Source organism: Mizuhopecten yessoensis, unplaced genomic scaffold (assembly GCF_002113885.1).
Source record: "Mizuhopecten yessoensis strain PY_sf001 unplaced genomic scaffold, ASM211388v2 scaffold11175, whole genome shotgun sequence".
Classification (NCBI taxonomy): domain Eukaryota; kingdom Metazoa; phylum Mollusca; class Bivalvia; order Pectinida; family Pectinidae; genus Mizuhopecten; species Mizuhopecten yessoensis.
Window position 1 is genome coordinate 259,580 of NW_018408917.1, and position 26,906 is coordinate 286,485.

General features: G+C 37.2%; 2 protein-coding genes across 2 annotated transcripts; one reads left to right on the top strand and one right to left on the bottom strand.

The window, feature by feature from the left end:
- Positions 1 to 6,826: 6,826 nt before the first annotated feature.
- On the bottom strand, positions 6,827 to 12,876 carry LOC110440240 (mediator of RNA polymerase II transcription subunit 10-like). The gene is made up of 4 exons (XM_021483188.1): positions 12,737 to 12,876; positions 10,120 to 10,203; positions 8,577 to 8,679; positions 6,827 to 8,365 (listed from the first exon to the last, which is right to left on the bottom strand). Exons 1-4 carry the CDS (start codon positions 12,865 to 12,867, stop codon positions 8,270 to 8,272), a joined length of 414 nt encoding a protein of 137 aa, XP_021338863.1. The 5' UTR covers positions 12,868 to 12,876; the 3' UTR covers positions 6,827 to 8,269.
- Positions 12,877 to 13,066: 190 nt separating this feature from the next.
- On the top strand, positions 13,067 to 26,540 carry LOC110467507 (mitochondrial import inner membrane translocase subunit Tim21-like). Its single transcript, XM_021524711.1, has 6 exons — positions 13,067 to 13,566; positions 16,115 to 16,177; positions 17,190 to 17,287; positions 21,932 to 22,005; positions 25,361 to 25,460; positions 26,380 to 26,540. The coding sequence occupies exons 1-6, from the start codon at positions 13,314 to 13,316 to the stop codon at positions 26,467 to 26,469; spliced, it is 678 nt and encodes a 225-aa protein (XP_021380386.1). The 5' UTR covers positions 13,067 to 13,313; the 3' UTR covers positions 26,470 to 26,540.
- The last annotated feature ends 366 nt before the right edge of the window (positions 26,541 to 26,906 follow it).

Here is a 26,906-nt window from a genome sequence, read left to right on the forward strand (position 1 = left end):
TTATTGAGTTTTGAATGTGGGTCCGAAAGTCCAGGTTTGTATCCACCGTTACTCCTAAATCTTTTTCACTGTTGATTTTGTCAAGTACGACTTCTCCAGTTTTGCTCGCGAGACGGTATGTTCTATTATTGTTTATAGGAAGATATTTAGTAAACAAACTCATATATTCATAGATAAAGTGGTATTGAACAAGTAAGTTACCGGATATGCGATCAGAGACGTATATATTACATTTACGTTTCAGGGACGAGAATCAATACATGAAATATGGCGTTTACGCATGTGATATTCATATATTATTTATACATATACACACACTATATAAGCTAATAACCGTGTTATATCTCGTGGGTTTTCCATATATATTTTTAATTGAGCACCTTCATATTACATATATATACATATATACACATTACAAACAGCTTACGATCATGTTATAAACTTATTCAAGTTATATTTTATGAAGAGAATGGACTTTTTGAATTTTCGCCATTTTAATTTTCCACATTTCTATCTATGGCAGTTAAGGTAAAGGAATAAATAAACTGTATTCATTATGTTTAGAAAACGTTTGTAATTTGATTCAAACCTCTCTCGGCCGCAAAAGTCACGATATATTTGTGTTTTGACAAACTAACGCTTCTCACCACTGTCTTAGACTGTCACTTGTGATGAGGTGCCAGTTATCAACTGTCACAAAGCAATGAACATTTATTGTTTGTAATTTTCACGTTTGTTTTGCTGATGATTGTGTACACGTTCGTCAATGGAAAGTCCCGGATATATCCTATGAATGGACTTGTCGTGTTGGTACCAGCTGAGCGTACATTTTACCATTGTCAGACCACGACTGCTTTACTCTGTCATCGTAATAGCACATGTCCAACAAATGTTGGTTTTCTTGGGTCAGATCGTCTTTTATGACAATACCAGTTCCTTTTAGTTTTTACTGGTTCGCGATGCACTCATTTTTTTCTCTCTCCTGCAGATAAAACATAATACTAATATTCCCACCGAGGATTTTATACCATAAACATAGTTTTGATATTCCCACCAAAGATTCCGTACCATAAATTAACATACAATGTAGTTCTAATATTCCCACCGAAGATTTTATACCATAAACATAGTTTTGATATTCCCACCAAAGATTCCGTACCATAAACATAGTACTAATATTCTCACAAATGGTAATTGACTACTTTTAATAATGGACATGTGTAATATTGTGTATGTCATTGTATTTTTTTGTAAATACTGTATTTGTAATGTCTTTTCTCCGATGTCTTATAAAACACAAGGAACTAAGAATCTGAATCTAACAAGCACACCAAAGATCCGGTGTCACCGCGAACATGGTATCCCTTATGCAACAATTAGTGAATGAACGTTAAATTATGCTTTTCAATATCGACGTTGATGAGTATATAACCCACTTAATTCGACTTTACAATGGCACTGAATACATGCAGCGTTGACTTAATTGTTTGTATTTTATTCATGTATTCGTCTGTTAAAAATAATTGCTTAGTCTGGAACCTTCGAAAAAAATAAAACTCCGAATCGACATTTAACCCATAGAACTGATTGTCAAACACAAGGAAACACAAGTCTCCTGTGGCTTTCGCATTAATGCAGCTTTGCGTTTAAAATATACATACACTTTATGATTGATTTTCTTGAGCATACAACCTTATCTAAAATGGGGTTTAAAATGCCATCCAAACCTTTTCAGCCGTCTATAATACACTGTGTAAACAACATTGACATAATCAAAAGATCGCTCTGGTATTCATATAGAGAGGTGTGTTTAAATCATGCATTTATGATTCATGTACAATTAAATATCGATGGGTCCGTTTCGTAGTTTTATATATAATTCAAGCACATTTATAAACATTAATGTTCCGTTTCAATCCTGTAACCTGATTTACAATACAACTATAGAGTAGTTTGGTCTTAACCTCAAGTACAATAAAAGGGCGGTGAGATTTGTGTCTAGATATATAATTAAAGAGTCATGTACAATCATAAAGAGGTAACTTTTTTGCTATAAACTTTCTACGTTTGTTATAACAGATTTCTTTATAAATTAGACAACCGTTCATCAGCTTAGCCTTTCAACGAGTTCTTTCAAAGTGTGCATGTTTCCAACTTACACAGGGACCTGCTAAATTTTAGCAGCTATATTTTGGTCTAACTTGATGTGTTCCGTGTACAATGTCCATAAACAGATCAGTTACAGCCCAAATACAGCAGTAACAAGTTCTCGGGTCCCTGTGTTGTATCCCACTGCATGTTACCGAAAGAGGTGACGTATGAGACTCAGTGAACATCAGGGGCTTGGTTTCGTTTTTGGCATCTAACAAACCAAACTGGTCAGCTGATACGCTGCCCATTACAAAACGCGATATTGTCTTTCCTTTTCTCTTCCACCTACTGTGCCTTTTCCATGTTGTTTCCCTAAACAACAACTCTCATATAACCATACACGCTGTGATCTAGGGCGTTGGTTTGTGTTTTGCGTTCTATCAACAGCTATGGTCATTTAAGGACGTGCCAGGTTTTGATGGTGGAGGAAAGTCGGAGTTCCCGATGAAATACCACCGACGAACGGCCAGTATCTGACGATTGTCCAACGTAGGTCTCGAACCCGCGACCCAGTGGCGGAGGGTTAGTAGCAGAATGTCAGACGCCCTAACCCACTTGGCCACCGCAGTCCACTCATCTAGGACGTTAAACAAGCGTATTTCTATATGAAATCTGTCTTTTATATAGAGTAGTTCTTCTCTTGCATTGGCTTTTTTGTAAGTGATAGATGCAGTTACAACATGAGGCCCAATGGGCCTGAATAGCTCACCTGGAACTAATCTCACTTCTTCTTCTTCTTCTTCCTCTTCTTCCTTTACAAGGATCAGACTCAAAGGTTTGAGTGCACTTGATCTTCACTAATAACCTTAAAAGTGATCTAAAATAAAGCTACAGCCAAATTATCAGTATTTATGACTATAAGTCATTCAAAAGAACCTGTTAAAAGCTTTAAAAACATTTGACCCCTGTGACCTTGAAAGTCGAACAGGTCATTACGTTTAACAAACTTTATAGCCCTTCATCTCAGCATGCAACTTGCCAAATATCACCACCCTAGACCTTTTGTTTATCAAAAGTTTATACATATTTAAGCAAATGTGACCTTGAAGGAGGGTCAAGGTCTTTCAAATGAAAAAGCTTGGTAGCCCTTCCTCGTCTCAAAGCATCTTAATGGCAAAATATCCACATCCTGGGCCTCATGTTTATTCAGAAGTCATTTAAAGAATTTAAACATATTTGACCCCTGTGACCTTCAAAACAGGTCAAGGTAATTAATTTGAACAAACATGGTAGCCCTTCATCCGAGCATGCTACTGGCCAAATATCATCACCCTGGGCATTTTGGTTATTCACCGGAAGTGGTTTAAAAGTCGTTTTAGACAAATGACCCCTGTGACCTTGAATATGAGCGAAGGTCATTCATTTGAACAAACTTGGTAGCCATTTATTCAAGCATGTTACTGGGCAAATATCATCATCCTGGGTATTTTTTGTTATTCAAAAGAAATTGTTAAAAGTAAAATTTTGACGCCGGTTGATGGACGCATCACGCATAAGGGCCCGGTAACTTTCATGAAAAATAAAAAAGTTAAACTTTAACTTTTTTCATAAATCACGTTCATTAAAAGTAATAAAAGCAAAAGTTTGAATCATGGTACATATTTGATATGAAATATCTGCACATTGCATGTACATGTACATGTTTAACCCCAGTCACTAGTCTCTTTAAACGCCTACCAACTTACGAAATGTACCCATATGATAGGCATATTGATAGATGAGGCTAATACTGTACCTGTAGGCAAAGTACAGTGATCGTGATCATGATAGTGAAAAAATGTACCACGCTGCCTCAATAATGTCCAACGAGCATAATGACAGATTTAACTTAACTTTGGTTGTCAGCAGTTAACTGGTTACTCAGTCGGGCCTATCAAACCACAGGAACCTCAGATTTTGTTTCAGCTACAATGTATATTTGTACCTAAACTGTGGTGTTCATATAGTAATCTTACACATTTAGGGGGTTTAGATCAACATTCGATAAAATTACCTGGTAACCCCTAAAATTACTCTGAACACCTTAGCATATAATTAGGTCCAAATATAGCTGTAACAAAATCTCAGGTCCCTGTGTATCGAGCCTTATACACTCCCCTTAAGGGTCCCTGTACCACTGCCAAGAAAGAAACTATACATTTACAACTTATTTTTCTGGAATGACCATAACTTGATTAAAATTATCATTTTTGAAAGTAGACATTAGAACCAGGCACAATATTGTGTCAGTTTATATTAATAATTGTGAGAGTGTTGTCTCATTAAACATAACTAAGGATTTTCTGAATTTGTTGTCGCTTACACAACGGTATTACGTCAGAGGGAGCTAAATCTCTTATTGAAAAAATAACAAGTTTATACGCCAAAGTCAGTTGGAATTACCCATTGCTAAATTTAAACAAGAGCCCCAAGGGCCTTAGCGGTCACCCGAGTTATATCATAAGTACTGGTAGCTTTATTTTATTGTTTAGATGTAATGTGGAAATCAGCATGTAAACTAAGTGAAATACAATACTTGTCATGTCATCAAAGGATAGGAATTTTAGAATATTGGTAAATGTTCCCTTTGGGGCCCCGCCCCGCCCTAGCCCCTGGGGATGGGGCAGGAATTGCAATTTTACAATGTAATACAGTCATCCGTCACCCTTTGGGGCCCCGCCCTGGCCCCAATTTTTCAATTTAAAACCATCTTCCTTTAAGGATAATTCTCATTAAGTAAAAATAATTTCAAACAGAAAATTGTCAAAATATACCCAAAAGTGTTGTTTCCCTATATACCCTTAACCCCCTTCCCAAGGGAGAACGGATAGCTCGGGGGTCCTGAAGTTTACAATTTAAATAAAGCCCCAGATGATCTTTCCATCCATGCAGAGAAAATGACTGTAATACCTCTAGTCTTGAGAAGAAGATTGTTGAAATATTGGTTAATTTTCCCTTTGGGGCCCCGCCCTGGCCCCTTGGGTTGGATTAGGAATCCCAATTTTACAATTTGGTAGCCTCGTCTACCAAGGATGATTCTGACCAAGTTTGAAAAAAATTCCATCCACTGGTTCTCGAGAAGAAGTTGAAAATGTAAAAAGTTTACGCACGACGACGGACGGAAAGTGATTGGAATAGGTCACTTGAGCAAAGCTCAGGTGACCTAAAAATGCTAACAATACTCATGTTAATTATCAATATTTCAATGATGTCTTCACTATGGATTTTTCTCTAAAAAAGGACATATTTTATTTATTAGAAATTAGTAAGCTCTGTATATTTCTGCGTTGACTGACTTTTTGTGATGTGCATTTAAAACAACTTATATTACCTGTGAGAATTTGATGTCCCCTAGGCCATGAATAAGCAAAATAAAAAATAACAAGAGGCCCAGAGGGCCTGTATTGCTCACCTGAATATGTTTAAAATAATTGATATGAAGTAAAGATATATCACTCCATTGTAGGTGCTGTAATTACATATGAAATTTCAGAATGATCCATCCAGTACTTAATTATATCGCGAGATATAGCGAGATTTTTTTTCAAAAAGAGCCCCAACCCTATGCTCCTAGGGGGGTCATACCCAACGTTTATACAAAATTGGTTCCCCTTTACCAAAGGATGCTTTATACCAAATTTGGACAAAATCCTGTAATTCCTTAAGAAGAAAAAGGATTTTGAAGAATTTGCTATGTTCTCCCTATTGGGCCCCTCTCTTCTGCCACACTCGCTGTTTATATGAAATTGAGTCCATTTTGCCCAAGGATTCTCCAGACTAAATTAGGATAAAATCCCTTAATCCCTTTGGAAGAAGAATGATTTTAAAGGGTTTTACCTCTATTTCCCCTATTGGGCCCCATCCCTCAGGTCCAATGGGGACCACACCCACTGTTTATAGAAAATTGGTTCCCCTTTACCAAAGGATGCTCCAAACAAAATATGGACCAATCCTTTCATTCCTACGGAAGAAGATGGATTTTAAAGAATAATTTGCTATGTTTCCCCTATTGGACACCTCCCCACTCCCCTGGGGGGCCAGACCCATGGTTTATACAAAATTGGTTTCCGTTAACCCAAGGATGATCCACACCAAATATGGACCAAATCCTTTCATTCCTACAGAAGAAGAAAGATTTTAAAGAATAATTTGCTATATTTCCCCTATTGGACCCCACCCTGACAGGCCCCAGTGGGGCCAGACCCACCATTTATACAAAATCGAGTCACCATGGCCCAAGGATGCTCCACACCAAATCCTTTCATTCCTACAGAAGAAGAAGGATTTTAAAGAATTTGCTGGGGGGCCAGACCCACGGTTTATACAAAATTGAGTCTCATTGGCCCAAGGATGCTTCAGACTGAATTAGGATAAAATCCCTTAATTTAAGGGTTTTTCCTCTATTTTCCCTTTAGGGCCCCACCCCTCTGCCCCCAGGGGGGCCGCACCCACCATTTATACAAAATTGAGTCCCCTTGGCCTTAGGATGCTCCAGACCAAATTTAGTCAAAATCTACTTGGCCGTTCAGGACTAGTAGCGTTTTAAAGGAAAAGTTGACGGACAGACGACGGACAGACGCTGCGGTATGGCATAAGCTCACCATGGTCCTTTGGACCAGCTCACCATGGTCTTTTGGACCAGGTGAGCTAAAAACCACAAAACATAAGTTGTTCAAAAATTTGAAAACATCTGCAGTAACAAAACTGGATTTGCATACTTTTATTGATGACACTCAGATACAACTTACCATTTGATGAGACATTTTCTCATACCCTCCATGCATACAAAAACTATGGTCTCCCTACCAATAAAAAGACACCTCTCATTTCTCTACGAATACAAAACATTTTTTTGTATCTCTCCATGTACACAAAGTATTTTCTCATATCACCCTACCTCCGAAAAACATTTTCTGTTATTTCTCTACATACACAAATCTCTCCACAAAAGAACATATTCCCTGATAATTCCACCTACAAACAACATGTTTTCTCATTTTTCTATACACTCAAAAATATGGCCGACACACATAAGCAAGGACATTTATAGATATTCACAATGAACACAAAAATACAATACATGTTTACACCTAATTAGCGAATGTTACATTATAATACAAAGGTATTACGAAATCTCCTGATATTGATTTAAATAATATACATGCGTGTGGAAAGTGCTGTGATAAAAACTATATGCATAGGGTTATCGGGTGTCAAATGAAGATTTAAACCAAATCATTCAAAACTAATCGGGTTTTGCAACTTTGATTGATCAATTTCTTATCATCCTAGCCTATGTTCAATTAGATCGACAGCATTTTTAATAAAGATATGTACAATATCAAACTTAAAGTACTAGCCTGCAGGCAGAATTCTACACCAACCTATATTTTTATATAACCTGGTAAATATTGAAAATTGTTTACTAGCTATATAGGCCTGACATAAAATCTAGAAGCACTGTGTATCAGGCTAGTTGAATGGTTCAAATTCACCCCTGTAAGATTCAGCTTTAAGTTTCTCTTATTTGAACTACACATTAACCCTTTAACCACTGTACATGTGTAGACCACAATGTACTCATCCATATCAATGCATAGTAGAGTCTATTAAAGTTACATAGGGGTGAAAGGGTTAACATAGTAGTATAAACTGTCTCACAAGAAATTAGAGACGACTTACCAAACACAAGTTCCAATGTCTTGTCAATAAAAGGAAACACCAATTGATGACCTCCGAAAACCTTTCATATAATACAACACTTATTAATTAGCTCACTCATATTTCACATAATACTATGTACAAAATACTTATTTATCAGCTTACTCATATTTCCTTGAAACAGCAACAATTTTCAATTTACAACCATGATGATGAGCATTACAGGAATCTATGATAATTCAAGTGATGGAATAAAGTGATATTATACTTAGCAATTATCATAATTTAATGCCTTTCCAATCAGCACAAAATGTGCTAAAATATTATTTCCCTAAAATCATAATTTCTGAAAGAGTAAGTTTGATACCAGGATGTCCCTATACATTTTCTTGGTTGAAGGTACATACACATTCAGTTTTCTGTTCATTACTAGACGTGTCTGTTCTAGCTGCCTTGCTACACAAGATATAGTGGTGTGCTATAAGGGCCGGTCATCTCCTCTCAGAGCTCGGTATGTGTTAATTTCTTTAGGGAACACTTTGTCCAATTCAACAAGCAGCAATGTCTTGAATTTCTGTGTGGAAAAAACAACATGTTGTTCATTAGAAATTATTAACATTTTAGGCACAACTCACACTTGATATATCATAAATATGGATTGGAAAAAGGGTTACTACTGACATAGTATTCTTAGTAATCTGTAACCTAAAACACATTTTTTGTTCTCACCTTCAGACTTTTTGTGAGAGATGAAAAAGGAAAAAAAACAGATATGTATAACTTACCTTCAAATTATCTATTTTTCCTTTAACTTGCTCATTTTTAGCAAGTGCCTTTTCTAAACAGTCTTTAGTGTAGAGGTTTGGGTTTTTCCCTTGATCAATGTAACTGAAAACAGATACCAAGTGGTATTACATTCATTTTTACAAAACACATGGTGGGGATAGCAGGGAAGGAGAGAAACTGTGCATTATGTCAAGGCTTGAATGTAAATAATTATGAATTCCTTACCAGGTAAGGTAACAACCTATGTTTTTTTCAAACCATTTTTTGTTATTAATTACATCATTAACACCTGATGATTTTTTTTTTATATTATCAGTCTTTAAAATACTGTTACAAATTCCATTATTCTGACCCCTGGGCTTATAGATTTTATGTTTGGGCTAGTGATTTGTTTTCAATATTTACTATGAAATAATAGGTTGAACTGTTCAAATCAGCCTCTGAGCTAGAATTCTAAATATGAAAGTGTACACCCAAGCTCCAGGTACCAGGATCAAATAAATAAGTTATGATTTACACAAAATTAATTAAATATAATTTAAAAACAAGAGGCCCATGGGCCTAAACGGTCACCTGAGTCTACAGTATTTATTTTTGTTGTTGAAATATGTACCAATTTGAGTAAAAAATAGTATAATGTTAACTTAACTTTGTCAGGACCATGAGCTGATCATTCCTAGACCAATTTTAAGTGAGATCGGCCTATTAGAACTTAGTAGCAAAATAGCGGCCATGGCAGCCAAATTGTATTTCTGATTGACCCGAAAAATAACAACACTTTGTCAGGACCATGAGGCGATCATTCCTACCAACTTTCAGTTCAATCGGTCCAGCAGAACTTGACTTTAAGTTTGAAATAGGTTTTCAAAATGGCGGCCGTGGCGGCCATATTGGATTTCTGATCGACCCGAAAAATAACAACACTTTGTCAGGACCATGAGGCGATCATTCCTACCAACTTTCAGTTCAATCGGTCCAGCAGAACTTGACTTTAAGTTTGAAATAGGTTTTCAAAATGGCGGCCGTGGCGGCCATATTGGATTTCTGATCGACCCGAAAAATAACAACACTTTGTCAGGACCATGAGGCGATCATTCCTACCAACTTTCAGTTCAATCGGTCCAGCAGAACTTGACTTTAAGTTTGAAATAGGTTTTCAAAATGGCGGCCGTGGCGGCCATATTGGATTTCTGATCGACCCGAAAAATAACAACACTTTGTCAGGACCATGAGGCGATCATTCCTACCAACTTTCAGTTCAATCGGTCCAGCAGAACTTGACTTTAAGTTTGAAATAGGTTTTCAAAATGGCGGCCGTGGCGGCCATATTGGATTTCTGATCGACCCGAAAAATAACAACACTTTGTCAGGACCATGAGGCGATCATTCCTACCAACTTTCAGTTCAATCGGCCCAGCAGAACTTGACTTTAAGTTTGAAATGTAAAATGTTAACGGACGACGGACGACGGACGACGGACGAAAAAGGATAGCAATAGGTCACTTGAGCTAAAGCTCAGGTGACCTAAAAATTCAGACTTACTCAAAAACTTCCAATGGAACATTGATATCTCCCATCTGTGATTTTAGTTTGTCAATCTCCTGCATCCCAGCAACCATCTTCTGTCTTTAAAAATAAATTAAGATGTTTAATTTTAGATTAAAAGAAAAAATAATTCAAAACTTTCCCTAAGTCTAAAAGCTAAGCTATATTTTGAATTGTAGTTGCATGTATTAATTGAAACAGGATTATTTTCAATGTTTATAAATACTGATATCACCCTAGTAAAGCACTAGCAGCTTCCTGCTGTCAGACTCAGTCATGACGGAGAACATATCTTTAGCTCATCATTCTGGTACAGCCTCAGACTACATGTACATATAGTAAATCGGATGTCCCTGGTTTGCCCCAAAGTGGAAGCATTGAAATAGATCTAGTAAGAAATTGGTACGAGTTTGCTCCGAAGTCAAGCAATATTGTGCAATGTACAGTTTGGGCACAACAGCGAAAATGGGTTATAATACTGCATTTGGGTAACAGCATGAGTAACAATTTTATTACTAAAATGGGGAATAAAGTGAAACAAAAGTTCTTTTAAACACTTGGAGAAAAAAGGGCATTATTCTTTTATCTTAATCCAATGAATAACACAAAAAGGTAAATTTGTGCACAAAAATTTATCACTTCTGATGGCTAACTTTTTGTGAAAAGGACAAACCATATCTCCATTGACTTCAGTGTGTAGTCAATGGGATCATCCAGTGCAAAGGTGACAGGTAAGCATGACTTTGTCTGTGTGCTTTTTATAGCTACTCTACAACACACTATAAGCAATGGAGTTGATACAATTTTCACAAAAATTTAGACAAATGAATTAACCTATTGTTAAGACAGCATAAATTCCTGCAAGACATCAAGACCAATTCAAAATTCAATCAGGAACAATAACAGAGCAGTCATAATACCCAACAGCAACACAGAACAATACAGAAACTCATTCTTTGTGTGAACAGCCACAGATTGGAACCACCTGGACGACATCACAGCTAGGGTGCAAGGAATAGGCATTTAAAGCATCAATCCTTACCAACTGGGATTAACCGAAGCATAATATTGCATGCATACTTAACCCCCACCACATTAAAACCATTTTGGTCTCTGTAGAGTATAGCATATAGATAGATTGCTGTGCACAATTAATTGTACCTCATTGTCTTTTTATCAGGTCCGGCACACTCTGCCAATTGAGCTATATAGCTGTAAAGACCTATAATAGCTTTATTGACCTTTCTGTCTTTTGAGCTATTTTCATGTAATTTACTTTTTTAAGGAAAACGAAACAAAGACGCTATTAAAAGAAGATTGTACCATTAGGTTGATAACAAAAGACATTAAACATAATATAGGCAATCATTAGTTCTGGAATCTTGTCATGACTGGCTAGTCGATAATAACAAGTTATCATTACATCTTGGAAAAACTGAGAGTATTATTTTTGGTCCAAAGCGTAAAATAAAAAAAGGTTTATGGTGAAGAGAGTTTTACTGTAAGCTGTAATAATCATAATATTTCAGTTAAATCATGTGTAAAATATCTTGGTATATATATTAATAATTGTTATCTGGTGAAGAGATTGTTGATTCCAAGTAGTTGTTTGTCTTTCGAATCCAAGAGGACCTTGTGCTCTGCGTTTATTCTATGCCACTTTGACTATGCAAATGCTAGTTAATTGGTATGAAGGACTGTCAAAAAAATCTACAAGTGGCAAAAAACAAGGTGATAAGATTTATATTAAATGTACATAATAGACACTGTTTGTCATACCAAGATTTTAGTTGTGTAAACATGCTGGATATCAATACCATGGCAAGGCAACTTAAACTTACCATATGTTCAATATTTTCAATGGAAAAGCTCCTCAATATATATATATATATGTATCAATTTTTTAACAGGAATCCATTATCGTATAGTACTCGCTCAAATCTATGTTATTTTATTATTCCTAATGTCAAAGGTTCTGAATCTATAACCTTTTATTTTTCTGGTACCAAAGATTGGAATTCACTTCCTGAAAACATCAAAATTGAAAATAATAAATTCACTTTTAAATATAAGGTCCGTCATTTACAGGAGCTTATGAAAAGAAAACAAGAAATTGAATATGCATACTCTTTTAATATGATTCTATGTTATAGATTATCAAATATTTTACTGTATGTTTTCACATTCAAATAGAAGAAAATTATTATGTGAACTTTTAAACTGACCATCATGTTTTAATGGAATAGCAAATGATGGGCACAAATGTATCAAATAACATTTTAGAATTGTACTTTAGTTTCTTTTAAAGGACCCCAATGGAAATAAGCTTTTAGCTTTTTGGGTTATCCTAGATTAAAGGCTGGAATTTCGGTAAAAATTCTAATCATTTGAACTCATGTATATATTTAGTAGTGCTCAATGTTGTTATTTTACGGTACAAGTACTGTCGCAAAATTTAATGTTGTACTGTACTCTACTGTCCATAAGAGATATATATATATATATAAGGAATTGGCAGATGTTAAATGTTTCATTTGTGAGATCACTATTTATGACACTAAAACGTTCCAATATGAAGTCACGTTGTAACAAACGATCATTCATGTGTGCTTACATCTTTTGGTTCATATTACTCTGTCCTTGTGGCTGAAAATCACTGACTACAATACCAAGCTGGCGCGTGTTTTCAATAAACATCTCCAGTTGTTGTTCGAGTGCTTCAAACCGGTCCATTCTGTCCGCCATCTTGGAACCGGATGTGAAGATGTTGTAGCTATATAGTCTGTTTTATAAATTAGTCTAAGCAAAAAACAATATCAGGAAAATTAAGATTCCCTTTTAAATGAGTTTCAACATGGACCATTTCATATTTGTGTTTATGAAACTATTTTTTATTCAGATAATGACTATAGTGGCGGAAGTAGGTCAGGGGAAATAACTCTGACTTTCTCTCAACGACACGATGTCCTTTCACTTTTACCGGTGAACGTTTCAACTGCAGTTGTGTTATGCCAGTGCTTAATGTTTTAGTTTAGTTAAAACGTGTAACCAGGACCATCGTATAAGAAAAATTGATTATTCTATGTTAACCTAAGCACTAGAAGAGGACATTTTTTATTAACATTAGTGATGACAGTAATCTGACAGCATTGATCAAACGTTTTCACTGTAGTGTAACGCAAACACAAAAAATGCAATCTTTCTTGTCAAATTCAAAGTGTCTTCTGAAAGCCCCTTTACTGTGTCGGTCACAGAAAATCGTATCATTTGTGATATGTAGACAACCCCTGTTACATACTAAACCACCGAAACACTTAACGTCAGTATGGTGTCAGAAGTGTCTAATATCAACATCTGCAAAAGGATATGCAAAGCCAAAGAAGAATAACGAGATTGATGTAGCGAGGGAGAGTCCATTCTCCGAATTGACATTTCAGGAAAAGGGTAAATAACAAGAAATCACTTTCTTTGTGCATATATAATGTAGCATTACAAAGTGTATGTAGAACCACGGAATTAGATTAGTTATCAAAGTCTGTGGTAGAACAAACTTTCATGAAATTATAGTTCGATGATGAGTATCAGAATATAGACCCCAAAAATAAACTTCCGATCAACCCAACAAACAGGGAAGGGCCATAAAGAGTAAAATCCGACAGGATTTATACCCAAAATGGTTCCATTTAAAAATGGACAAACCGGTTTCACATAAACGAACAGGTCCTAGCATTCCTAAAAACATGCGTTGATGATATGAATAAGAATTTATATCAAAAATGGGGCTGGCTCCGGTTCCCGGATGGGATCTTAGGGAGTCCCTTAGTGCAAAACCTTCAAACAACATCATGTCTGTAGTGTGTAGTTTCTGGTAGTTTTACACCAAACTTAAATGAAATGCTATCTTACATTTGTAAGCCTTAGCTGGTTATCTCCCATTTTTGTGGACACTTGCCCTTCTTGAGTACGGTACATGTATGATTCTTAAGTTTCTACATTTTATGATTTAGGTGACAGTTTTATAGGCCCATGGGTCTAGATCTTGATGATTAGAGCACTATAGGATCGTTAGTATTGTAAGTACAATTTTAGTCCTGTGTAGCCTTAGGCATGGAGATGAGCTCTGTTAAGCATTTTCTTGACCAATTGCCTGATATGTTGTTATGTTTTCATCATCCGACATCGATCTCTTGCACGTTTGGAGAAACAATATAAAGACTATTGTATCCTATTGCTTGTTATTTTAAGAGATGTTTAGTTGACCCCATACCGAAATGGATTTTTCTTCTGTTTCTACTGTATAAGGGACATAGTTGATCTGTTGTCTCCATTGCAGCACCTTGGGCCTGTCACCTCTATCTTTTTTGTTTCTCTTCTACCTTCTCTGGTGGTCACATTGTCCCTAGATAGTAGGTACTGAACTTCTTAAATGACCTCAGATGTTGGGAGGACATTAAACCCTAGAAACAAACAATACAAGTGGATTTATTTAGGCTATGCAGTATACAGGCATACGTCATAAAAATATCCTTTGTTTGCCTTTGACCCAATTGATCTATTTTGATTTACAAGGTGAAATATATCATTGATAATAATAGTCTAGTATACAACGTTTGATATAGCGCCCATATAATCTAGCTAGAATAAGCCACTCTCAAGCGATTTACAGAACAGACATATTATATACAATTTATACAATCAATATACATTAATCAACAAAATTTTGAGGAATTTGCAGGATCTGCCTTATCAGGCGCTAACTACTAGTCCTCTGCCACCTTGCTAATATCGCCCTATGTGTGTCTGTCTACGTGTCTGCCAGAGATGTATTGTGTCATCACATTTTTTCTTGACATATTAATCTCCAATGATTACATAAAAAAGCTATTTTAAAATATGGTGGAAAAGGTCCCAACGACCATAAGAGGCAGCTAATTATAATAATGTTGGGTACCATACAGCGTTGGGTGTTTCCTCTGTGTCTTATGCTTAGGGGAAATACAAATAATTGACATCTGCTGCATTCATTGCAATACGTTTGGACCTATGTCTTTAATTTTCTATCTTTCCTATATTTCATGCCTTTTTCTTTTAATTGTGTCATCGTAAGAATCTTTGATTTAACCCGTTAACAAGATGATGTGACCAGTGGTCAATGTTGTTCTATTATGTCTTTAGCCCGTTTTCCTGAAACAGTTCTCTGATGATTCTCAAACTCTCATTCTGTGCTCAAGCCCAATATTCTAACATTTTGTCAATGGTTTAGAAGATTTTTGGACACACTTAGTCATAAACCACTTTGAATATTTACACTTGACATTTTTACTGTGTCATATATGCTGTAAGATAATAACAAGAAAGTTGGTTTGAGCACAGAATCAATTAAGGCATGAGAATGGTTTCATGAATACAGGCCCTGGTTTTAATATTTTAGTGTGATAGGCATTTGAAGTGGCCAAATTATCTGTAGACATTGTTGTCATGTAACAAAAAACTGTCAACTAAAGATGAAGTAGGTTGATATAGTAGCTGCAGAATTCAGACACCAGCTATTTTGTTCTACTAGTTCCAGGAACTAGTTGAACAGAGTATTTTCTAGTCCTATGTCAATGTAACTATAGTCAAAGATTTCCTAAGGAAACATCTCTAACTCCAGCAGGAAACATTAGAAAGTACCCAGTAATTGACTGTAGATGACATCAAAGAACTATACTGCCATTAAGATATATGTAATTTAAGCAATTTTCCAAATTATATTCTTATTTCATAATCTTTCTATCTAATGATATTGTGATAACTTTCAGTGAATCATAGTGATAACTATTTTGTTACAAGTTCAAAGGACCAGTTAGGTAAGGTGATTAAATCTACTAGTCCAGGACTAGCGGACTAGTGTTAGTACATGCATGTATCAAACTGGCCTGCCGAAGGTAAAGATATGCAATAAAAGAATGATAAACATCTGTAGAAATGATACTACTATTCTATCTTTCAGTCAAAGAAGCTGGCAAAACATCTTTTTGGGGAGGAATAATTCTTTGTGGAGTTGGAGTAACAGGTGAGTACATGTGACTAACACCAATAATCCAAAAAATCAATTATCCCCCCACCTCCTCTGCTCACTTTGACCCCCATTTATTGAAATTCGGTTCATACAGTATACTTATAAATACAATTTGGTAAGATAATATTGAATTTTTTTTTTTAGGCATAAAAAGGAAGAATTGTTTAATTAACTGGAGCTGATATATAACATGGTCACAGTGACCTACTTATCAACTATGTGCTACTTTTTTCAGGCTTTTTTAAAAATTTTGCAGCTTTAATGTTACACAGTACATCACAATTATGGAGAAATGTTCGAAAAATAACATGTTGTTTGTCAAAAAGAGACAATTCACGATTTTGGACCACCACTGGAACCCCCTCATATCTCGCATTTTACACCTTTGTTTGTATACGCTTCTTTGGTCATTTGTCTGATGAAGGTGACAGTGTACATATCGTACTAGTCATTGAAACGTCACATAGAAAATTGTATTGGTTGTGTAAAAAGAACTTCTCATAATCCATACTTACCAACCTGAAGAAAATGTTTAGAAACTTTATACAACTCCTTCTGAATAACTAAGAGGCCTAGGATTATGATATTTGGCAAGTAGCATGCTAGGATGACGGGCTACCAAGTTTGTTAAAATAAATGATCTTCGCCCATATTCAAGGTCACAGTGGTCATTATATGTTTAAATCTTTAAATCACTTTAAAATATTTTGCCAAAAGCATGCTGTGTTGGAAGCCTATAACTCTGTTCAACTTAATGTCCTTGTTCAACATTCAAGGTCACAGCCGTAATATGTTTAAATCTTTTGATAGGTTCTTATGAATCAAACACTGATATTCTGCCTGTAGCTGTGATTTTAGTCCACTTTTAAGATTACAAGTGTGAGATTAATACCATTTGAGCGATTCAGGCCCATTGGGCCTATTGTTTAAAATATATCGTACACTGAATAGTCAGTTCATTTTAATTTTAATTTTGTTCATTAAAAATATCTTATACTTTCTGTAGGTGCCCTGCTCTATATAATTGGGAAGGAAGTGTTTTCAAGTCAAAGTCCAAGAGGAATTTATAGTAATGCTTTTGAGCTATGTAAACAGAATACAGAGGTGAGTATACTATGGCCTTCTCTACACTAGCATGCAAACACAACATCCTTTTGCCGTACTAGCCCATGTGCCAGGTGTTAAATATGTTTTACAAAATGAAACAATATGACAATATATATTTGCAAACCTGCATGTTCCAATATTTAACGTACATGTTGCATTATGCATAGTAAACCTTCAATACACAATTATATTTGCAGAACTTTATAAAAAATATACTTGTGCTCGCTGTAATCAACTTAACTTGCCTCCCAGAAAAACCGGAGATAATCCCCAGAAAACTGTGTCCAACTTGGCGGAAAAACAAATTATATCCCCTGCAGGATAGTCTAGGCATAGCCTGGATCTGCACTATAGTTTATAGAAAAAACGCTTTCCTAAAAAAACCTGCAACACGTCGAAATACAAATATATATAATTTTCCTATTCATGGACATCATTCTAGCATATTTCATTACTAATGAAAAATGAAACAAAGAGAAAATCTGTCCGCATTCTACGATACACGGCTAGAGAATGACCCAACTATACTCTATAGCCACGTGTACCTGGCTATTTGATAGACAAATAAATCCCGCCTTTTCTTTCAGAACCGCAGGATTATTTGAGTCTTCTCTCCGCTATTACGCAAACACAACAATAAGGCAAATATCCATTTGCAGTACTAGCCCATGTGCCCATAGAGAAATACAAGGAAAGAGGTAATTACCTTTTCCAAAATAATAAACATTTTATTTCTTGTATTGAAAATAAAAAAAACTTAGATTAATCTATGCCAATGGCCAAAATAACCTACAAGCCTAACAGCTTGGTAACACAGAGTCTTTTTTCCAGGGAGTCCGCTACATATCCGTCTTTGCTACTATCGACCTTCCCCCGTCCGTGCCTCTTAAGGCACCTGTTGCTGACGTCATGAATAGCCGCCGCAGTAGCCCCTCCCGCTCTCAGGGAATGTAAACCAAAATTACCATCACCGCTTTCAACTTTCAAACGTTTCAGAATCGCCTCGCTTGCACCCGGGTTTATTCTTATTGATTACTCAACACTTGTCGGGTAAAAGGTAAACTACATTTTAGTCCAAATAATTCTGACGTTTTATCGATTTTTTTTATATCGGTCTGTCGTCGATTAATGTCAGAACCCTGGCCCTCTATAATATGCGGGAAATAAGCAACCCGCGCCTGGGTCGCTCTTTAAACTGATATTTTAGAAACAGGACATGAGCCATGTCACATGACGACGAGATCTCGTGTTACCGAAGATATTTCCCAACGTTATGACGAGATTTTAGTCATGTGGCATTAGAAGGCGGGGCTATCAAAAACGTAAAGTAAAACAATAAGTTTGAAAAATTATGTTTTTGGTGATTGTATTGGTTGTTTGAGGCATATTATGTATGTCCATCTTGTGCATAAAGAATAGATCTTTCGATCCATGTGCGACATGAGTGTGAAAGTGACGATTTGTTTCTAAAATATCAGTTTGAAGAGCGACCCAGGCGCGGGTCGCTTATTTCCAGCATATTAAAGAGGGCCGGAGTTCTGACGTTAATGAACGACAGACCGATATAAAAAAAAGTCGATAAAACGTCAGAATAATTCTGACTAGAGGTAAACCTGCTTAAATAAAAAATCAGAATCTAAATCAATCTCTCCTAAACTAATGTACTTCTTCAACATTACATAGGGACACGCCGATGAATGACCCTTACTGATGACAATCTCTTCCCAAATCGATACTGATCAGTCTTACTTTTCCTGGCCTGCCATGAAAAATGCTCTGAGAAAACCTTAACATCGTTACAACGCAAATTGCTTAACTCATTAAAACGCAAAAAAAACCTGCAAACCCCAACAAACACATAGACAAATCTCTTACAACTAAGAGGTCTCTTGAATCAGTGAACTTGTCACACATGTCACTAGTCACTGGCTCCTTCTTAAATGTTGGTTTAAGTCCCGTGCGCTTCGCTAAACTCACAACGAATCTCTTCAAAGTAGGGTCATCATGTCCATGTAACCTGCGAGTCCACTTGATCGAATACAGAAGCCGACATACGGCATACAAAGAATGGTTCTGGAGTAGATGATTAATGTACAAAGCAACGTGAATACCATTTGCTGGCAAAGCTGAATGCCCATGAGAAGAAATAAATGCTTCCCAACACTTAAAAGTACTTTTTGTTTGTATTGTCACTCTTACTTAATAAAGTCCCTCTGCAAACCCGTCGGCCATCTTGTAAAGTGATGAATCTTAAGTCACACCAGCGGCCCGTAGCTCACTGTCCAGGGTATCTTTTAACCTGTGAAAAAACAAATATCACACAACACAGTCACTGCCTCAAATATACGGTTTATCTGAGAAACATCAGTTATTTCCTCTGCCTGCCCAAGTAACATTTGTGTTTGGCAACTCTGGCTATATCACTCTCAGTAAATAACAGTGGCCAAAAAGCTGCCGATCTCCATTGTGGAATAATCAATTTTCCACTAGTTTCATCATCTCTAAGTTTATTTACTGTTTTACAAACCAAACGAGGAGGGGGCACCAACCAGTTGTTCACCCCCGCCGAGGATACTGTGAACGCATCAACGGCTCGGTGTTCTTACACCACCATCTAGAATTAAACAACGACATTTACGATTAAAATCGGTAGCGAATCGGTCTTCCTGATGAGGGCCCAACATGCTCTCACATTTCTCGAATACCCAATGCTGTACCTGCCAATCGTCACAATCGGTACATCTACTCAGAAAATCAGCCATCGTAATATGACCCCTAGGGAGCCATTGCGAATAAACTTGTACATGTACCTCGTGTTCCTGACAAAAATCGTGTAAATTACAAGCAATGTTCTGCAATTCTGACTTTCCACTACCTACGTTTATGATGGAACATGTATTTTTACTGTCCGTCAATATCTTAACTTTCTCACCTTTGATCTGTCTTTTGCTGTATACAATACCCCTCTAACAGCCTCCATCTCCCTCCATGAAGAACTGTTGGAACTTTCATGTTGGTCCAACGTGCCATTCACCACTTGACAACCCTTTTCATACAAATTGTCTACACTGGGAAGATTCACCAACCTACCCTGTGTGGCACAGTTAATAGACTCTGATGAGATAAACGCTCCGGTCTTAACCCCTGTGAAGCTACCACTCATCTGAAGTCTGACCTTCACCTGGGGATAATCTCCTTGGCATTGAGAAACTTTGCCATCCCCTTCCTCCGGGAACGTGTCTGGACTTACCTCCATAGATTAGGACCCCTCTGAAGAGCACCTCGCTCCCAGCGAGCCATCGCGACATTTCGTACATGTCTCATCTCCAGCCCCCTCCAAAGGGGGTCCCACACCTGGGGATAAAATACTTCCTGTATATGTCTTGCTTCTAGCACCATCCAAAGGGTGTCACGCCCCCAGGGATCCTTTACAACCGTATGTGTGCATCTTATCTGAACGTACTACCCCTTACAGGTGACCCATACATGGGAACACTTTACACTGTGCACATACCTCAGCTATATCATCTCTACCCCACAGAGTACCAGCACTGCCCACGAAACCTCCATACCCAGACGCTGAAGCATCTGTACAGACCACAGCTGAACATGTGACATTGTCTGTCAATCTAGAACCCTTACTGTTCTGGTCCTCCAGGTTCTCCAACCAATACACAATCTCATTCAGAGCTGCAGCGCTTACAAAAAAACATGCATTCCGGCTAGCTCAGCTTAACAAATATTTTTGTAACTTGCTTGTGCGGAACCTCGCTTGTGACTCCACGATGACTTGGCCAATGATACCCACCATATACTTAGCCGAGAATAAAAGCCGGCCCCCACTGACAAGCGCCATCGTATACTACAACAAAGACAGCAGGCTCTGAAAATATAATTGCTAGACCAACCAAACTTGGAACATAGATGTATCTTTTAGGTAGTACATCTCAACTCATGCATCAAATGCTGGGTGTGGCCTTCCTTTCATGGTCCATTGACTTTGTCAGCATCTCCATCAACATCAAGTTGTTGTGTTTATTTAATTTAGTTTAGTGCATTGATGGTCAAAGCGGGGCACAGGCGCGACAGAATGGCTTGTTAGCAGAAGTACAGCTATTTTATAAATAAGTCCTTTTAATGGGGTTTTGTTATTTTCATTGGCAATGCTGGTAACAGAGATTTCCCCTGTCATTTTCTTGAATTTGGAAATTGGTAAATAATTGTAAAATGTATAAATACATGTATTTCATCAAAAGTGTTTACTGTACACCAGTGATATCTTCATATTTATGCCAATGGTTTTGCAATTTATGCTGTTAAGTTAATACAGTATTTCATGATAACATGTTGTGGCCTACTTTGAGTTAAGTAGATCTACAGATCTACAATCTCAAAAACACAAATTCAGCACATATACTGTGTAAAGTTGTATTTTTCTCCACAAATATGACAAAGTAGCTGCATGGGATATTTAAGACATTCTGCATGCTTCCACCAGGCCATCAATAGTGATTTATATGTTGGAAAATTGTTTCATACTTGTTGCGAAATAAAGTTTACATTTTATGGAATCATACTTACATTGTATATATACTGAATATACAGTACCTATTGTCACTGGTGTTTTTCCATTGTGTATAGTTGATGGATGTACTGGGAGAACCTGTGAAATGCTACGGAGAAGAAACAAGGAGAGGCAGACGAAGACATACGAGGTAGGTACATTTGATACCACAGAACTGCATGATCGAGTCATTCAGATCTTATAACTTACCTATCCACTTCTTACTTATGTAATGCATGAGACCACCCAGTCCCTGCTGTGCTGTTATATTGTCAACTGGGTAACTCCTCTTTAGCTCACCTGGTGGTGGTGAGCTTATGCCATACTGCAGCGTCCGTCTTCCCTCCGTGGTCCATCAATTTTTCCTTTAAAATGCTACTTGTCATAAACAGCGTTATAGATTTTGACAAAATTTGAAGGGAATTTATCCAAATTTGGCCTCGGAATCTTTGGGCAAAGGGGATTACATTTTGTATAAACAGAGGGTGTGGCCCCTCTGGGTGCAGTGTCGGGAGGGGGGGGGGGGCAATAGGGGAAATTAAGGTTTAAATGTTCAAAATCCTTTTCCTTCTGTACCATTGGATCCCAGGATTTCATCCAAATTTGGCGTGGACCATCTTTGGACAAAGAGGACTAACTTTTGTATAAATGGAGTGAGGGTGTGGCCCCGCTGGGTGCAGTGTTGTGGGGCCCAATAGTAGAAATTGAGGTTTAAATCTTCAAAATCTTTCTCCTTCTGTAACATTGGCGGGATTTCATCCAAAATTGGTGTGGAGCATAGGGGACTAAATTTTGTATAAACAGAGGGTGTGACCTTTCTGGGTTTAGAGGGGCAGGGCCAAATAGTGAAAATTGAGGTTTAAATTTTTAAAATCTCTTTTCTTCCGTACCATTGGAGGGATTTAATCTAAATTTGGTCTGGGGCATTTTTGGGCATAGGGGATTAAATTTTGTATAAACAGAGGGTGTGATCTCTCTGGGTTTAGAGGGGCGGGGCCAAATAGTGAAAATTGAGGTTTAAATCTTTAAAATCCCTTTTCTTCTGTACCATTGGAGGGATTTTATCTAAATTTGGCCTGGGGCATCCTTGGGCAAAGGGGACTTAATTTTATGTAAATGGAGGGTGTGGGCCCTCTGGGTGCAGAGGGGCGGGGCCCAAAAGGGGTAATCAAGGTGGAAATCAAGGTTAAAGTCTTTTAAATCCTTCTACCTCGGTACCACTGGAGGGATTTTATCCAAATTTGGCCTGCAGAATCCTTGGGCAAAGAGGATTGAATTTTGTATAAACAGTGGGTGTGGTCCCTCTAGGTGCAAAGGGTCAGGGCCCATTAGGGGAAATCAATGTTTTAACCTTCAAAATCCTTCTTCTTCTGTACCATTGGAGGGATTTCATCCAAATTTAGCTTGGAGGGATTTTATCCAAATTTAGCTTGGAAGGATTTCACTGAAATTGGGCTTGAAGCATCCTTGGATAAAGGGGACTAAAAAAAGAGGGTGTGACCTAACTTGGTGCAGTGTCACAGGGCTAATTATGGGAAATTGAGGTTTAAATCTTCAAAATTCTTCTCCTGCTGTACCATTGGAGGGATTTCATCCAAAATTGGCGCGGAGCATCTTTGGGCATAGGGGACTAAATTTTGTATAAACGGAGAGTGTGACCTCTCTGGGTTTAGAGGGGCAGGGCCAAATAGTGAAAATTGAGGTTTAAATTTTTTAAATCCCTTTTCTTCTGTACCATTGGAGGGATTTAATCTAAATTTGGCCTGGGGCATCTTTAGGCATAGGGGACTAAATTTTGTATAAATGGAGGGTGTGACCTCTCTGGGTTTAGAGGGGTGGGGCCAAATAGTGAAAATTGAGGTTTAAATTTTTAAAATCCTCTTTTCTTCTGTACCATTGAATGGATTTTATCTAAATTTGGCCTGGGGCATCCTTGGGCAAAGGGGACTTAATTTTGTGTAAATGGAGGGTGTGGGCCCTCTGGCTGCAGTGTCGGGGGGGCAATAGGGGAAATTAAGGTTTAAATGTTCAAAATCCTTTTTCTTCTGTACCATTGGATCCCAGGATTTCATCCAAATTTGGCGTGGAGCATCTTTGGACAAAGAGGACTAACTTTTGTATAAATGGAGTGAGGGTGTGGCCCCGCTGGGTGCAGTGTTGCGGGGCCCAATAGTGGAAATTGCAGAATCCTTGGGCAAAGAGGATTGAATTTTGTATAAAAAGGGGGTGTGGTCCCTCTAGGTGCAAAGGGTCAGGGCCCATTAGGGGAAATCAATGTTTTAACCTTCAAAATCCTTCTTCTTCTGTACCATTGGAGGGATTTCATCCAAAATTGGCGCAAAGCATCTTTGGGCATAGGGGACTAAATTTTGTATAAACGGAGAGTGTGACCTCTCTGGGTTTAGAGGGGCAGGGCCAAATAGTGAAAATTGAGGTTTAAATTTTTAAAATCCTCTTTTCTTCTGTACCATTGGATGGATTTTATCTAAATTTGGCCTGGGGCATCCTTGGGCAAAGGGGACTTAATGTTGTGTAAATGGAGGGTGTGGGCCCTCTGGGTGCAGAGGGGCGGGGCCCAAAAGGGGTAATCAAGGTGGAAATCAAGGTTAAAGTCTTTTAAATCCTTCTACCTCGGTACTCAAAATTCTTCTCCTTCTGTACCATTGGAGGGATTTCATCCAAATTTGGCGTGGAGCATCTTTGGACAAAGAGGACTAAATTTTGTATAAATGGAGGGAGGGTGTGGCCCTGTTGGGTGCAGTGTCGCGGGGCCCAATAGGGGAAATTGAAGTTTAAATCTTAAAAATTATTGTCCTTCTGTACCATTGGAGGGATTTTACCAAATTTGGTCTAGAGCATCCTTGGGCAAAGGGGACTAAAGTTTGTATAAATGGAGGGTGTGGCCCACTTTGGGGCAGAAGGGGTGCCCAATAGGGGAGATTCAGGTAAATCTTTAAAATCCTTCTGACCTTCAATAGGATTCATTAAAGACATTTTAACCAAATTTGGTCCAGATCAACAGAGGGTGTGGTTATCCTAGGAGCAATGGGGAATGGTCTAGTAGGGAAAAAATAGTAATAAATGTTTAAAATCCTTATCCTTCAGTTTCTTTGAAAGGTTTGTAACCATTCAATTTTGTGTAGAGCATCCTTGGGCAAAGGGGACTCAATTTTGTATAAATAGTGGGTTAATTGCTTTTAGGGTGCAGAGGGGCTGACCAAATGGGGGAACTTAAGATAAATGTTTACAATCCTTCCCAATTCATAGGGGCAGAAATTAAAGAAGGGACCTCATGAGGGACAGGTGTTGCTGAGAGGCGTACCAATATTTGGAAATACATGTAGTTGTTATATGTAATAAGAATAATTGTCCATGGTTACTTTATTTTCCATGTGAGTGATACAGGTCCTCTGGGCCTCTTGTTATATATCTGACTATGATTTAACACTTTCAAAATCAAATTTCAAATGATATGTTGTATGCACAAATCCAACTTTCACTTACAGCCATGTGGAATTTGAACAAGATGGAATGCAGCATATGAAAATGGTGTTTTACGTTGAGGGACATCTCAGGAAGGGCAAAGTTCATCTAGCAGTACAAAAGGTAAGGTTTGGTATACTGTGGTATGCTTGAATACAGTGCAAATATGTACTTGATTATAATATGTTGTACACAGAATAACAAATTTGACGAAATCATGGTGGTTTTGTACTGTGGAAATGTGACCCCTGTGTAAAATGTACCCTAGGTCAAGTTTCAATGCAGAAATTAGGCATGACAGGGCCAGAAAATGTCATTCAGCCACCTAAAGATTTTTTTTTAAAAAACTACCCCTCTTTGCCATGTTTATATCTGTGCATAACCTTGTCATGATTTTTAAAATGAGTTCCAGAACAAGAGGTCACCTAGTTATGTAGGACAGATGTGTTCTACATGAGTGTTCCTCTAGAGATGTGTGTCTTGTAAATGTAGGAATTGGATGATACAGCATGAATGACTCATAAATTCATAGAAGTATGATATAATAGTGGCCATAGGCCTTTGATCTATCCTAGGAATAACATGAAAGGTAGCATCTATCATCAAGGGAGATAACTCTAACACATTACCGTAACAAGAATGTTTGGTAGCATATGTCATTAAAGAAGATTGATAATGCAATTAATTATATAATTGAAACAGAATTGAAGGTAGCATTTCTCATTAAGGGAGATAACTCTTAACAGAAAGTACAGACAAAATGTTATGTAGTATACACCCTTAAGAAGAAAGATAGCTAATGTAAATGGCATCCTTTCTTAAAGAAGATAAATCAAGCACATATTATGGATACAAAAAGAAGGGTATCAGAATATCCTTATTCCTTAATAAAAATTATGCCATAAACCATATTACAGAAAGTTATCATATATTCTAAGGGAATGTAACTCTAAATACAAATAAGAGAGATGAAATGTAAGATAGCATCTACAAATTAAAGACAGAAATAAGTGATGGTGCTCATTGACATTCCTTGTTTCAGACACCTGGACAGAAGTATGAATACAGATACCTGTTTGTGGAACTGTATGGTTACCCATCGCGCACCATCGTCATTCAAGACAACAGATAATTTGAAATTTTGAAGTGTGTGAAATTTTGTAAGATTCCTATTACCCCAGACAATAAAATCATTGAAAATGAGTAAGTTGATAGTTTCATTAATTTTTTGTTTGTATTCCAGTGCCTTGATGCTCAAAAGTGAGACTTATAATGAGCAAACTTTTTTTTTTTTTAACAAACACTTTCTTGTGCTTGTATTTCACCTCTTCAAATTTGATGCATTAGTTTGACTAATATGCTTTATAAAACTAAACTGATATATATTAAAATCAATGAGATAATGTTTTAATCACCAGGCCACTGACTCTACCTATACATCTGCTGTCTGTCTGCACTTTTCTTTCCTTGATATCACACTGTAGCTCAGAATCCAGAAATGTAAAATTTGGGGGAAACACCGTCAAATATACATTGTACAGTGTATTGCCCTGCATGCTTCTGTCATTT